The 16,480-nt window shown below is 41.2% G+C and overlaps 1 protein-coding gene across 1 annotated transcript in view; it reads right to left on the bottom strand.

Moving 5' to 3' along the window:
* Nucleotides 1-2,084: 2,084 nt before the first annotated feature.
* Nucleotides 2,085-16,480, bottom strand: part of LOC308260082 (uncharacterized protein C1orf185 homolog) — a gene marked incomplete at both ends in the record, with an annotated part of 37,084 nt that continues 22,688 nt past the window's right edge. The window contains 5 exons of the mRNA XM_080691413.1: nt 2,085-2,156; nt 2,305-2,672; nt 5,185-5,218; nt 8,302-8,437; nt 13,338-13,443. Of these exons, the coding sequence (XP_080547539.1) occupies nt 2,085-2,156; nt 2,305-2,672; nt 5,185-5,218; nt 8,302-8,437; nt 13,338-13,443 (716 nt within the window). The remainder of the gene's footprint in view (nt 2,157-2,304; nt 2,673-5,184; nt 5,219-8,301; nt 8,438-13,337; nt 13,444-16,480) is intronic.

Raw genomic sequence — 16,480 nt, 5'->3', positions numbered from 1 at the left:
AGCCACACAGGAGGGCATGGTGGCCCAGAGCTCCGCAGTTACTATTCCTCTCCTCCAGAGACCAGTCAGAGGAGGGCTGGAATTTCTATTTCCCACCCCAAATTCCTAGGAAGCCTTAGGACCTTGCCAAAAATAGAGATAATGTCCTTCTGTGGGATACGCAGTAAGACAGAAATTATCGGGCAACAATAGACAGAGACCATTGAAAGTTTCGTTTTTACTGCTCCTTAAAGATCTAGAGCCAAAGCTGGGCGTGGTGGCACAGGCCTGTAATCCTAGCATTTGGGAGGCTGAGCAGGAGAATTGCAGGTTTGAGGCCAACCTCAGCAATTGAGCAAGACCCTCAACAATTTAGTGAGACCCTTCTCTCCTTCCCTTCCTTCCTTCTCTCTTCCTTTCTTTCTGGGATGGGAATTATACCCAGGGGCATTCTACCTCAGAGCTACATACCCAGCCCTATTTTATTTTATTTTTATTTGAAACAGGGAGGGTCTCACTAAGTTACTGAGGGCCTCACTAAGTTTCTAAAGCTGGCAGTAAACCTGTGATCCTCCTGTCTCAGCCTCCCAAGTATTGGTATTACAAGCATGCACCACCATGCCCCCTGGGTATGAGACCATGTTTCAAAATTTAAGGTAATAATAATAACAATAATAAAAAAAATAAGAATAAGAAAAGGAGAAGGAGAAGGAGAAATAAGAAAAGGGCTAGGGGGTAGCTCAAAGATAGAATGCCTCTTATACAATTCCTGGTACCAATTTTAATAATAATAATAATTATTATTATTATTTAAAAACCCGGAGCTGGCTTGGCTTACTTAGATTTAGTCACAGACAGAAGAGATCTGCTCAGAACCTACAGCACACTGTGTGGAAATGGCAAGGGGTTTCAAACAAAAAAGATGTCCTAATTCCTTTAGTATTTCCTGGGTCAGAGTTGACAGGCCTGGATAACGATATCATCTTGCAATTATTTATTGTAAGAGGTATGGCTTGTCTTTTGGGAAGGTATGAACAGGTCTTTGTATAAATCATTTAAGCACAAAACGTAGCATTATACTTTGTTAATCATTTTCCCTAAGAGAATGAAAAAAGGTATTAATTACCTGGTGAGTATTTAAGAAAAAGAAAAAATAGATTATATGGTGGGTGTCAAAAATCTCTCAGAACCATAATCAAAAATTTTTTCATGCCAGGTGTGGTGGCATATGCTTGTAATCCCAGTACTTGGGAGGCTGAGACAGGAGAATTCAGGTTCAAGGCCAGCCTCAGCTACTTAGTGAGGCCTTTTGCAACTCAGGGAGACCCTGTTTCAAAATAAAAAATTAAAAAATGGGACTGGGGGGTGTATCTCAGAGGTAGAATGCCCTTGGGTTCAATCCTTAGCACCACACACACACAAAATTTTTTTGGTCAAAGGTCTCTCGGGCTGGAGGGGACTTTCACTCAGTTTGGTGCTTACAAGCCATTTTAATTATAATGAGAGGGTATTCTGAGAATTAGAGACAGATGAGGGGAAAGAAAATTATTTTCTGGATTCTTTACAATGTTCCAAGCTCCCTGTAAAAACAAATTTATATTGCTTACCAAAAACACAGCATAAGAGTTGAAAGATTTATGTATTTTAAATTCAGCAGGCTGGGTGTGGTGGCCCACGGGAGGCTGAGACAGGAGGATCTCAGGCTCGCAGCCAGCCTCAGCAATTTCCTGAGGCTGTCAGCTTAGCGAGACCCTGTTTCCAAATAAGAACATAAAAAGGGATGGGGATGTAGCTCAGAGGTAGAATGTCCTTGGGTTCAATCCCCAGTAGTACACACACACACATACACACACACACACACACACACACACACACACACACACACACACACACACACACATTCAGCAAAGCTGATAAGAGGTATTCCACCAGGCCTTACTCACATTGAAGTTAAACTGATAATGTCCAAAATATGAGACCGCTGTGGATGTGTTACTTTAAAATATATTCACACTGAAGATTTCTTAAAGTATCCCGTATGATGAAAACTCATGACTATTATTTATTATATCTTTTGATCTAATACAAGGAGTTAAGCTTAATGTTCATGACACGGCCATCGTTCTCACCATAATTTTGTTTCTAGAAATAAGAACCAGCAAGGGCAGCAGCACTCTCTGGTAAAGAACCAGAAAACCAGCGTGAAGTGGACGTGTGAGGACACGCCACAGCTGGTCCTTCCCTTTGAACTTCACCTGATTTCAGTGGATACGAGGTTTCAAAAGGGAGTCATTCAGGCTTTTATTGACAGCTCTGCATTCCCACCTCCGCGTTTCTTTGCGAATACAGCTCCTCGCCACAGCCATCTTCCCGATCATCATAAAGTGTCATGTTCTTTACACTTTCAGTACAGTCTTCCAGCGAGATGGTGGACAAGTATGAGAACACTTTTTCCACGAGGGGCTCTCTGAGACAAGGCTTTGCAGAGTGGCTTCTTGCTAGAGAATCATCCGAAAACCAGTCTTCAGCTGCTTCTATACTTCGGCTGTAATATGCCTCAGAGTTAGGTAACGATGACATACTCAAGGAAACACTGCTGTTGGTCACAGAGCTGGTCCCTGCGGGGCTGCAGGGGCTGCAGGGGCTCTTTTTTGCTGCTAGGTAGGATTCATCTTTAGTGTGATCTTTAATTGCTATTAAAAAAAAAAAAGGAGATTTACCACAGACACGAGCCATAGCTTAACTTCTGAGGACAATGTTTCTCTTTGAAATTCAGACCCCTTTTCGGGCCATCATGGACAGGATAATGGCAGAGGGAAAATTCTGACTTGCTATCCTCATCCAGACGATGTGAACCGTGTAACTGGCAATATTTTCTTAAAGAGTATGAAAGTCTATTCTAAATAAAATCAAGCTGTTTTCACAGGAAAATGTCTAATTTGGCTAGAAACTTCAGTTCTGGAATGTTCCTTAAGATTAAAAAAATACAAAAAAGCTGGATGTGGTCACGCACACCTGTACTCTCACAACCTCAGAGGCTGATACAAGAGGATCGCAGGTTTGAGGCCAGCCTCAGCAACTTAGTGAGATCCTCCGCAACCTAGCAAGACTCTGTTTCAAAATAAAAATATAAAAGGGCTTGGTGTGTACCTCAGAGGTAGAAAGACCCTGTGTTCAATCCCTAGTACTAAAAAAATTAAAATAAATTTAGAGCCGGGCGTGGCGGCACACACATGTAATCCCAGCATTCGGGAGGCTGAAACAGGAGGATTGCAGTTCGTGGACAGCCTCAGCTACTTAGTGAGGCCCTCTGCAGCTCAGTGAGACCCTGTTTCAAAATAGAGAATAAAAAATAGGGTTAGGGGTGTAGCTCAGAGGTAGAATGCCCCTGGGTTCCATCCCCAGTACTGCAAAAAAAATAAAAAAACTAAATTTAATAAAGTTTTTAAGATTAAGAATATGTGTACTATGTCAATGTCAACATGATTTATATTATGATATGAGATTATAATGCACCAATAAAAGCACACACACACACACACACAGAGACACACAGACACACACAGAAACACACACACACAGACACACACACACACAAGACACACACACAGACACACACAGACAGACACAGACACACACACAGACACACACACAAGACACACACACAGACACACATACACAGACACAGACACACACACAGACACACAGAGACACACAGACACACACAGACACACACAGACACACACACAGACACACACAGACACACAGACACACACACAGACACACACACACACACACACACACACACACAGTTTTTTAGGAGCTGGGCATGGTGGTGCACGCTTGTAATCCCAGTACTTGGGAGGCTAAGACAGAAGGATTGTGGGGTCACGGACAGCCTCAGCAACTTGTGAGGTCCTCTGCAACTTAGTGAGACCCTTTTTCAAAAAATAGGGCTAGGGTTTTAGCTCAGAGGTAGAATGCCCCTGGGTTCTATCCTCGGTTCCCAAAAAAAAGTTATTTTAGTGATTTATAGTTAAATATTGCCTTACTTTTTTTTTTCCTTTATTTTGAAACTGGGTCTCACTGAGTTGCAGAGGGCCTCACTGAGTAGCTGAGGCTGTCCGCGAACCGCAATCCTCCGGGTCTCAGCCTCCCAAATGCTGGGATTACAAGCGTGTGCCACCACGCCTGGCAATATTGCCTTACTTTTAAATCAAATTTAAAAATACAAGCTTCTAGCCGGGCGTGGTGGCACACACTTGTAATCCCCGCGCTTGGGAGGCAGAGACAGGAGGATCACTCAGGCAGCTGCGCGTGCTGGCTTAGGAGACCCTGTTTCCAAATAAAAATGTAAAAATAGGTCTGGGAGTGTAGCCCGGAGGTAGAAGGGCTTCCAGGAACCCCAGTACCAAAAAAAAAAAAAAAAAAAAAAAAAAAAAATACAAGCTTCTTCTAGTACTTGGGAGACTAAGACAGATCATAGGTTTGAGGAAAGCCTCAGCAAGTAGTGAGACTCTCGTCAACCTAGTGAGACGCTGTTTCAAAATAAAAATAAAAAGCCAAGCATGGTGGCGCAAGCTTGTAATCCCAGCATTTAGGAGGCTGAGACCGGAGGATTGCGGTTCGTGGACAGCCTCAGCTACTTAGTAAGGCCCTTTGCAACTAACTCAGTAAGACCCTCTTTCAAAATAAAGAATAAAAAATAGGGCTTGGGGTATAACCTGGAGGTAGAATGTCCCTCGGTTCTATCCCTAGTACCACAAAAATAAATAAATAAATAAATAAATAAATAAATAAATAAAAATAGGGCTGAGGGTATAGCTCAGAGGTAGAATGCCTCTGAGTTCAATTCCTAGTACCTAAACAAACAAACAAATAAATAAATACTTAAATAACATTAAGGATAGCCTCTTGATTCTTTAAAATGCAAATTACTATATGTTAAGATTTTATCTCTCAAGAAATTATTGAGAGAGCTAGGCATGGTGGCACCCATTTGTAAACCCAGTGCTTAGGAGACTGAGACAGGAGGATCACATGGTTCTAAGTGCCCTCCCCAACTTAGTGAGTCCTGTTTCAAAATACAGAATAAAAGATAGAGCAGGGAGTGTAGCTTGGAGATAGAATTGCCCCTGGGTCCCAACCCCAGTACTGAAAAAAATAAAGAGAGAAAAAAGAAAAAAGATTATTGAGAAAAAGTACCTTTTATATGTGCTGCTTCTTGTTTCCTTTGCTCCTACATAAAGAAAGTTTTTGTATTTTTAAAAATGAAATTAGTTTTATATAATTTCTGTATATATTAGATCTATAACTTCTATATGAGAACTAAATTTTAACATTACAAAATTTGTGTGTGTGTGTGTGTGTGTGTGTGTGTGTGTGTGTGTGTGTGGTACTGGGGTTCCTGGAAACCCTTCTACCTCCGGGCTACACTCCCAGACCTATTTTATACTTTTTAAATTTGGAAACAGGGTCTCTTACGCCAGCGCGGCTGGCTTCGAACCTGCGCGATCCTCCCGTCTCCGCCTCCCAAGCGAGGGGATTACAAGCGTGCGCCACCACGCCCAGCCGACATTACAAAATTTAGATGGATATTTTTTCCCACAATATGATTTTTTCAATATAACAGATTTTGCTAGTATTCTGTTGAGAATGTTTGCGTTCGTGTCCACCAGGGATATTGGTCTGTAGTTTTCTTTTGGGTTGTGTTTTGTTCCATTTAGGTTATGGGTAGTTAGTGCTGGACTCATGGAGAAAATTTGCTCCTTTCCTTCGTCTACCTTGGAATAGTTAGAGAGGAACTGATGTTAGCTCCGTGTGATTCTCCTTTAGTTTTATTTTTTATTCCAGGTTCAAGGCCAGCCTCAGGAACTTAAAAAGATAGCCAGCAATCTAGCAAGACCCTGTTTCAAAACAAAATATAAAGAAGGGCTGGGGGTGTAGCCTTGAGACTGAATGCTCCCAAGTCCAATTCCAAGCACTATAAACAAACAAACAAACAAACAAACAAACAAACAAATAAATAGGAGCCAGTAGTCGTGGCGCACGCTTGTAATCCCAGCATTCTGGAGGCTGAGACAGGAGGATCGCGGTTCAGACAGCCTCAGCTACTTAGTGAGGCCCTCCGCAACTCAGAGAGACCTTGTTTCAAAATAAAGAATAAAAAAATAGTGTAGGGGGTGTAGCTTGGAGGTACAATACCGCTGGGTTCCATCTCTGGTACCGCAAACGTAAATAAATAAATAAATAAATAAATAAATAAATAAATAAATAAATAAATATTGACAAATAGGATTGTGTCAAATTAAAAAGCTTCTGTAGAGCAAAAGAAACACTCATCAAAAAACAAACAAATTTGGAGAAAATAAGCCGGGCGTGGTGGTGCACGCTTGTAATCCCCGCTCTTGGGAGGCTGAGACAGGAGGATCGCACAGGTTCGAAGTCAGCCTCAGCTACTTAGTGAGGCTCTCAGCAACTTAGTGAGATCCTGTTTCCAAATAAAATATAAAATAGGTCTAAGAGTATAGTCCAGAGGTAGAAAAGCCCCTGGATTCCATCCCCAGTACCACACACACAAAAAAAATTTCAGACAAAAATTGGAGAAAATACTTGTAAACTTTTTATCTAACTAGGGATTACTCTCTAGTTTATAAGAGAAACCCAAACAACTCAAGAGCAAACAAAACATAAATTAAAAAAAACAAAGCCCAAGTAATCACATTTAAAAATTGGTGAGTGGCCAGCTGTACACACCCGTAATCTCTTGGTACGCTGAGACAGGAGGATGGCAGGTTGGAGGCCAGCCTCAGCAATTTAGTGAAACCGTAGAAACTGAGCAAGACCCTGTTTCAAAATAAAAACTAAAAAGGGCTGAGGATGTAGCTCAGAAGTAGAATGCCCCTGGATCCCATCACTGTACCAAAAACCAAAAATGTCAAGCCAAACAAAACTCTTCACAGCAGCCAAGACACAGGATCAACCTACGTGCCCATCAAGGGACGAGTGGATGGAGAGAATGTAATACATACAGGATGGAATATTCTTTAACCATAAAAAGAATGAAACTCTGTCATTTGCAGCAATATAGATGGGATTGAAAGATGTTAAGTGAATCTAAAAAGCTGATTTCAAAGAAGTAGAACGTAGAATAGGGGTTACCAGAGACTGGGAAGGGAATAGGGAGGGAGGGATAAAAAGAGGAGATAAATGAATTCAATGGTGCAGTTGGATAGGAAAAATGATCCCCCCCCCCTCTGGATTGAACACATGGGCTCTGAGCTATAACCTCAACCCTGTTTTATTTTGAAATAGGCCACAAAGTTGTGAAGGGCTGCACTAAGTAGCTGAGGCTGGCCTCAAACTTTTGATTGTCCTGTCTCAGCCTCCCCAAGAACTAAAATTATAGGCATTTGCCTCTTTGTTAGGTGTGTGTGTGTGTGTGTGTGTGTGTGTGTGTGTGTGTGTGTTACTGGGGATTGAACCCAGAAACCCAGAGGCATTCTACCTCTCAACTCTATTCCTAGCTCTATTTTATTTTATTCTGAATGCTTTTCACATACTGATTCATTTGAAGGGTTTTCTCATTTTGCAGTTGAGGAAATAGATAGCTAGCAGTGGCCAAGCCAGGGTTTAAACCTGTGTAATCTGGCTCTATAGATTATGCTCTTGACCATAGTCCTGTAACATCTCTAGTGGATTTAAGACTGTGGAGCAAAATCCCAAATCTTTAGATAACAAAGTTTATCAAAGTCTTATCTTCAAGGACTTTCCCTACAGCTACTTTCTATGAATTCTAGGCTCTAAACATCATCATCATCATCATCATCATCATCATCATCATCATCATCATCATTATTACTATTATTATTTGCAGTACTGGAGATGGAACTCAGGGATATTCTATCTCTGAGCTACACCCATAGCCCTTTTTATTTTTTATTTAGAAACAGGGTCTTGATAAGTTGCTGACAGCCTCACTAAGTTGCTGATGCTCCTGTCTCAGCCTCCCAAGTACTGGGATTAGTTTTGCATGTGCAATGATCTTCAACCCTACCACAATCTCAACATAAGGGGATGCCGCTTCTTGTCCTAGAGATGCAGAAAAGCAACTATCCATGGAGTATCTTCATTTAATTGTTTGATTTTCCCACAGTAAGAACTCTACCTAGTTTGGGTAATTTAAACTTTGCTACAAATCATCATCCCTCAAATTAAAAAATAACAGTGGCTATACTATCCTTCAAATGTAAAGACAACAAGTCTAATGACGTGGTATCAAAACACATTTTTACAAGATTGCTATAAAATATTATACTCTACCTGTAATTGGAATCTTCCCGTGTGAAAATTTCGAGATATAAAAATACACTGAGAATGAGATTTAACCTTTGCCTTTGATGGTCTTTGCCTGAATCGCTCAACAGTTGCTTTGAATTTGGAATTTTGAAATATTTCTCTGAAAGATATTTTATAGAGAATATTATTAAACATGAATGAAATTAAAAATCAATTAAAATAATTTATTCTCTCCAGGCATGGTGGTGTACGCTTGTAATTCCAGCATTTGGGAGGCTGAGACAGAGGATTACGCAGGTTCAAAGCCAGCCTCAGCTACGTAGTGAGGCCCTTACATCTCAGTGAGACTCTGTTTCAAAATGAAGAATAAAAAATAGGGCTGGGGGTGGCACTCGGAGGTATAATTCCCCTGGGTTCTATCCCCAGTACTGCAAAATAAAATAAAATAAAATAATTGATTCTATTATTTGTATATAAGTGTTTACAAATCAGAGTAAATATATAATAGCATACTTTTTTTTATGTGGTACTGTGATAAAACCCAGGGGACTTCTACCTTTGGGCTACATTCCCAGACCTAGATTTTATATTATATTATGAAAACAAGGTCTCACTGAGTTGCTGAGAGCCTCACTAAGTACCTGAGGCTGTCTTTGAACCTGCGTGAACCTCCTGTCTCAGCCTCCCAAGCACTGGTATTACAAGCTTGTGCCACCATGGCAGGCAATAGCATACATTTTTTTAAAGCACAAATCCATATATATATATATATATATATATACTTGCTTCTCAGATGCTAGATTTCATTACATCTATTTTGCTCACAGAATAAAAATAAAGCTAATTACACTTGGTTAATATTTTCAGTTTGAATATTAACCAGGAGTCAGTCATTGATATATTTCTTTCTGATTGTGAGAGAATTAGTTGGCTAATGTTAATTTAGCCTTTTTATAAATTTGTCCTTCAGTACAAAGGAAATGAAATAAAATGAAACTCATTGGTGACTTTTAGTTTATTTATTTATTTATTTATTTATTTATTTATTTATTTATTGTGGTACTGGTGGTGGAACCCAGGGGCTTTTCTACCTCTGGGCTATACTCCCAGACCTATTTTATACTTTATTTGGAAACAGGGTCTCACTAAGTTGCTGAGAACCTCACTAAGTAGCTGAGGCTGGCTTCGATCCTGTGCGATCCTCCTGTCTCAGCCTCCCAAGTGCGGGGATTACAAGCATGCACCACTATGCCTAGCTATTTATTTATTTATTTATTTATTTATTTATTTATCTTTGTGTTACTGGGGGTGGAACCCAGGGGCTTTCCACCTCCAGGCTACAATCCCAGACCTATTTTTTATTTTATTTGGAAACACTAAGTTGCTGAGAGCTTCACTAAGTAGCTGAGGCTGACTTCGAACCTGTGTGATCCTGCTGTTTCAGTTTTCCTAGTACTGGGATTACAAGTGTGTGCCACCATGCCCAGCTAACTTTTGGCATTTAATAATATCTCTAAAAAAAAAGTAAGAGGAAGCTGGGTGTGGTGGCAAGTGCCTGTAATTCCAGTACTTGGGAGGCTGAGACAGGAGGTTCACAAGTTTAAGGTCAACCTCAGCAACTTAGTGAGGCTTTCCACAACTTGGTGAGACCTTGTTTCAAAATAAAGAATAAAATAGGGCTGGGAATGTAACTCAGAGGTAGAATGCCCTAGGTTCAAGCGTAACACACACACACACACACACACACACACACACACACACACAGGAAGAGGAAGAAAACTGAAACTAAGGACTTACAATGGAAGAGAAGAAAATACCTGTGATCTCTTATTATCCAGGTAACCACAAACAACTCAGAAAATATTACAAATAATTAAGCGGTGCCAGGCATGGTGGGACATGCTTGTGATCCAAGTTTTGGGAGCCTGAGACAGGAGGATTGCAGGTTCAAGGACAGCCTCAGCAAGGCTCTGAGCAACTTGGTGAGATCCTGTTTCCAAATAAAAAATAAAATAGGGCTGGAGATGTAGCTCAGAGTTAGAATACCCCTGGGTTAAATCCCTAGAATACTACTACTACTAATAATAATAATAATAATAATAATAATAATAATAATAACAACAATAATAATGTGACAAGTAAAACTTTAGCTGATAAAAGACAATTATGCAAAAAGGAATGTGGTCTTAATCCCAGCATTTGGGAGGCTGAGACAGGAGGATCGCACAGGTTGAAACCAGCTTCAGCTACTTAGTGAGGCCCTTTGCACCTCAGTGAGACCCTGTTTCAAAATAAAGAATAAAAAATAAGCGTGGTGGTGCATGCTTGTAATCCCAGCATTTGGGAGGCTGAGACTAGAGGATTGCGGTTTGTGGACAGCCTCAGCTACTTAGTGAGGCCCTGTTTCAAAATAAAGAATTAAAAAAAAGGTCAGGGTTGTAGCTTGGAGGTCAAATGCCCCTGGGTTTCATCCCCAGACCTACAAAAAATAAAAAATAAAATAAAAAATAGGGCTGGGGATGTAACTTAGAGGTAGAATGACCCTGGGTTCCATCCCCAGTACCGCAAAATCAATCAATCAATCAATCAATCAAATAAATAAAATAAAAAGGAATGTGGCCTCAAACAGTTATAAACAAAGATTTAAAAAAACAGTACTTAACGGGGTGTGGTGGCTCCTGCCTGTAATCCCAGTATTGGGGAGGCTGAGACAGGAGGATCGCAAGGCTTGATACCAGCAACTCAGTGGGACCCTCAGGGCTTGGCAAAACCCCCTTCCTTCCTTCCTTCCTTCCTTCCTTCCTTCCTTCCTTCCTTCCTTCCTTCCTTTCTTCCTTCCTTCCCTTCTCTTCCCTTTCCTTCCTTCTTTCCTTCCTTTCTTCCTTCTTTCTTTTCTTTACTCTTCTTTTTCTTTTTTCTTTTTTTTTTTTTTGTGGCACAGAGGTAGCTCTACCTCTGAGGTATACCCCCAGACCTCTTTTGTATTTTACTTTGAAACAAGAGCTCTAAGTTGCAGAAGGCTTCAGTAAGTTGCTGGGACTGGCCTTGAACCTGCGATCCTCCTGTCTCAGCCTCCCAAGTACTGGGATTACAGTTGTGCACCACCACACTCAGCTAAGAGACTACTTTTAGAACATACCAGAGTTCTTTGTCAGGTCTCTTTTTAACTATCTTCTAAAGAAAGAGTGTCACCCTTTTAGTAATTTTTTTAACCTCTAAATTGAAAATTGAATATTTAAAAATTTCTTTCTTTTTTTTTTTTGTGTGTGTGGTACTGGGGGTGGAATCCAGAGGCTTTCTACCTCCGGGCTATACTCCCAGACCTATTTTCTATTTTATTTGGAGACAGGGTCTCACTAAGTTGCTGAGAGCCTCACTAAGTAGCTGAGGCTGGCTTTGAACCTGTATGATCCTCCAGTCTCAGCCTCCCAAGCGCGGGGATTATAAGTGTGCGCCACCACACCCAGAAAATATTTAAAAATTTCTAGCTAGCATTAGATTACAATAAGACCCATATCTTCTAGGAAATAAACATTTTTGCTATTCCTCAAAATTTTAATACATAAAAATTGAAATTATATTGTTCTAGTTTTTTTATTTTTATTTTTTATTTTTTTGGTGGTACTGGGGTTCCTGGAAGCCCTTCTACCTCCGGGCTACACTCCCAGGCCTATTTTTACATTTTTATTTGGAAACAGGGTCTCCTAAGCCAGCACACGTGGCTGGCTTCGAACCTGCGCGATCCTCCTGTCTCTGCCTCCCAAGCGCGGGGATTACAAGCGTGCGCCACCACGCCCGGCAAGTTCTAGTTCTTTTTTTATTATGAAAACAATTTATTGAATTGTGTCCTAGTATAACTTTAAAAACTCCATTTCCTAAAGGAGTCATAAGAGAAAAAACATATATATTAAAATTGTAGATTAATAAAAGCACCTAAAAGCACATGGGGTCAGAAGGAGCTTTGCCCTCTTGAACAGGCTGCTTAGGCACCTCGCTTCTCCATCTTTAAATATCTGCAGCTGCTCTCGACATCATTCTGTAACCCACTGCAATTTCCCATTGAAGAGAAAAAAAGCATGTGATGGGCAATGATCTACTATCAGGCACTTCCTTGACTTCATTCATCTTGCTGGGTGAAGGATCGCATTTAAGCATTGGAGTACAAAGACACACATACTTTGCATCCAGCTTATGCAGTAGTCTTTGTAAAATGGAGAAGCCATAGGTTTAACCTGACTTGGATGGATGAATGAAAGTGCAGCCTGTGGCGACTTTTTGTTATGTTCAATGACGTATGAGAGAGGAATTAATCCTTGTGTTCATGATGTTCTTGAGATAAATGTTAGTTTAGTTCTTAAAAATAATCTTCCTCTTAAAACCTGAGATCGGATGTTACAGTCACTCGTAGGGTAAAAAAAAAACACATATACATCCTGCCACACGCTGGTTACATGACATCCGTATCCCAGAAACACCTCACCAGGGAGCAAATACCAACCAATTGTCATTGCTTTGAATTCCACTTGCAACCAAGTGATGCTGCAGGATATTTTAAGGGCTGTTGGTTCACTGTGCCCCCAACAAAGCCATATCCACAAGGAGACGAACTAAAACTAGCTTTAAGAGAGGCTTCATGACACCTGACCTACGGCCACAACCTCAGGAGGCAGAAAACAAAACAAAACAAAAATCATGCTAGTTCTTCTTATGGGCTATTTAAAACACATAGTACTTGGGATGTTGAGACAGGAGGATCGAAGATTCACGGACAGCCTCAGCACCTTTGTGAAACTCTTAGCAATTTAGCAAGACCTTGCTTCAAAATTAAAAGGGCTGGGAGTGCAGCGTGGAGGTAGAATGTCCCTGGGCTCAAGCCCCAGTACCAACACAAAACAAAACACATAAATCCTTCCCTCCCCACCACAAGATCTACAACTAAATCCCAGATTGTAGAATCAATACTATTATAGTAACTCAAGTTTATTACTTACTACTTGAAGAAGTCCTTCACTGAATTTTTAAAAGAAAAAAAGTCAACTAAAGATATTAATAAAACTTACCTTCGTTTGCAAATCAGGAACCACAAAGCTGATGCCAGAGCGAAGAAACCAATTCCCAAACTAACAGCACCAGCAGCCAGAAAATAGGTTAAGTGGTTAAAGAAACCTATACAAAGAAGTCATAAAAGATTATTTCACGTATGTACCTTCATTCTCTAGGTGAAACTGAATGATGCCATATTTCAAATATTATAACTTAGCATAGTGCTACAAATGACCAGGAGATTGGGAGACCTGGATTGTAGCCCTGTGCATCTCTAACAAACTTGAAGATCCTGAGTTAGCGGCACAAGGGCCAAGCATGGTGGTGCACACCTAGAGTACCAGTAATTGGGAGGCTGACACAGGAGGATCTGGGTTCGAGGACAGCCTCAGCTACTTAGTGAGGTCCTCCACAAATTAGTGAGACCCTATTTCAAAATAAAAATTAAAAATAGGGCTGGGGCCAGGCGTGGTGGCGCATGCTTGTAATCCCCGCGTTTGGGAGGCAGAGACAGGAGAATTGTAGGTTCAAGGCTAACCTCAGCAACATAGTAAGACCCTCAGCAACCTAGGGAGACCCTGTTTCCAAACAAAAAGTTTTAAAAAGGGCTGGGAGAAAGCCGGGTGTGGTGGCGCACGCTTGTAATCCCCGCGCTTGGGAGGCAGAGACAGGAGGATTGCGCAGGTTCGAAACCAGCCGCGCAGGCTGGCTTACGAGACCCTGTTTCCAAATAAAAATGTAAAAATAGGTCTGGAAGTGTAGCCCGGAGGTAGAAGGGCTTCCAGGAACCCCAGTACCACCAAAAAAAAAAAAAATAGGGCTGGGGGTGTAGCTCAGAGGTAGAATACCCAGTACCACACCCACACACAAAATGAGAGAAAGGGAGGGAGGAGGGAGGAAGAGAAGAGAGACAGAGACAGAGACAGAGAGACAGAGAGAGGAAGGAAGGAAGGAAGGAAGGGGGAAGGGAGGAAAGAAGGGAAATGGAATAGGGGTTCCTGCAGATCAGAGCTTTTTATTGGGGGGTGGTGGTACTGGGGGTGGAACCCAGAGGCTTTCTACCTCCGGGCTATACTCTCAGACCTATTTTATACTTTATTTGGAGACAGGGTCTCACTACATTGCTGAGGCTGGCTTCGAACCTGTGCAATCCTCCTGTCTCAGCCTCCCAAGCGAGGGGATTACAAGCGTGTGCCACCATGCCTGGCCTTACCCCTCTACTTTATAGACAGCAAAATGGAGGCCCGTATGAGAGAAGTAACTGGACTAAGGTTGTGCAGCAAATTAATGCCAGTATTCTGGGGTTTTTAAATCCTTGCTACCAAATATATTAATGCTGATATCAAAAATAATTAGGAATGAGGAAGCCAGGCACAATGACACAGGCCTGTGATCCCGGCATTAGGGAGGCTGAACCAGGAGGGTTTAGGTTTGAGGCCAATGCACAGTAATTTAGCAAGAGCCTATTTCAAAATAAAAATCAAATAAGGCTGGGAGTCTAGCTGGGAGGTAGAAAGCCCCTGGGTTCTGTCATATGAGAAGAGCCGATTCCTCAACTCAGGATCAGGGGGTCTTTGGCTTTCATGATTGAAAAGAATTCCAACACATGAAAGAGATAGATTTATTTAGATAGTAGGAAATATACACTCATGGAAGAATATAGGCCACCTCAAAAGGGAGAGTGGCACCTTGGGGTCTTAGGCTCTCCCCCCCCCCCCAGTACTAGGGATGGAACCCAGAGGCATTGTACCTCTGAGCCACACCCCCAGCCCTATATTTTTTAATTGTTTATTATGAAACAGGGTTTCACTGAGTTGCAAAGGGCCTCACTAAGTAGTTGAGGCTGTCCGCAAACTGTGATCCTCCTACCTCAGCCTCCTGAATGCTGGGATTACAAGTGTGCGCCACCACCCCTGGCTGGACTCTTCTTTTACAGTGGGCTTTCATGAGGGTGGGCATGGGAAGGTATAGTGGGATGACTTCAGGCCAGTGGTCTGGAGGCAGGTTTCATGGTCTGGTGATTCTTAGGGTCCTCAGGCTGATCAAGGTCTCCATGATCTGATCAATAGATAAGCTGTAGAGTCCCCTAAACTAGAGGGTTCTCAAGACACCATATCTCTCCTATAAACAGTACACTAGGCAATTACAGTTTCTTTCAGCTAACTCTAGGATCTAGAGATTTTCCAGGAATTTGGAAAGACAGGCCTGGGAAAGAGAATTGGCTTAGCAAATAAAGGTTGAAGAACATTAGCCCCAGCTCTTATTTTATTATTTATTTATTTATTCATTCATTCATTATACTGGCAATGGAACACAGAAGCATCTTACCTCTGAGCTATACCTTCTGCCCTTTTTATTTTTTGTATTTTGAAACAGGATTTCCCTAAATTGCTGATGCTTAGCCTCAAAACTGTGACCCTCCTGTCTAAGCCTCCCAAGTGCAGGGATTACAGGCATGTGCCACCATGCCTATCGCTAGCACCAGGTTATTATATTAAAGTTATATTTTACTTTTCCTTCCTATCTGTCTCCTTCTACCTATTTGTTTCTTCTATTCTACATCAATTTCCTTACATTTACAATGGGAAAACAGAGGAAGCCAATTATGGCTGAGTACCTTTCTCCAAAGCAAACAACTGGTAACTAGGGAGAACTCGATAATTTTTATTTATTTATTTATTTATTTATTTATTTATTTATTTAGTGGTACTGGGGTTCTGGAAACCCTTCTACCTCTGGGCTACACTCCCAGACCTATTTTTATACTTTATTATTTAGAAACAGGGTCTCTTAAACTAGCGCGGCTGGCTTTGAACCTGATCGATCCTCCTGTCTCTGTCTCCCAAGTGCGGGGATTACAAGCGTGCGCCACCACGCCCAGCAGAACTCAATAATTTAAATATTGCCGAGGTCCTTCCTTATCTAGAATTAGAGATGCTGAATAGCTTTTGACTTTGTTGAAAAAAGCAGAGGACTTTAAAATTCTAAGGACATCATCAAAAAGAGTATCTAAAAGGCCAATAAACATATGTAAACTATTAATCATCAAAGAAGTACCAACTAAACCACAATGTGATACTATGACCACTATATATAATGCCTGAAATAAAAAAAACAACGAATCAAGCGCCAATAAGGGCAGAGTAACCCATTGCTGCTC

This window comes from Muscardinus avellanarius (assembly GCF_963383645.1).
Source record: "Muscardinus avellanarius genome assembly, chromosome: 3".
Taxonomy (NCBI): domain Eukaryota; kingdom Metazoa; phylum Chordata; class Mammalia; order Rodentia; family Gliridae; genus Muscardinus; species Muscardinus avellanarius.
This window is presented reverse-complemented; position numbering and strand designations above follow the sequence as displayed.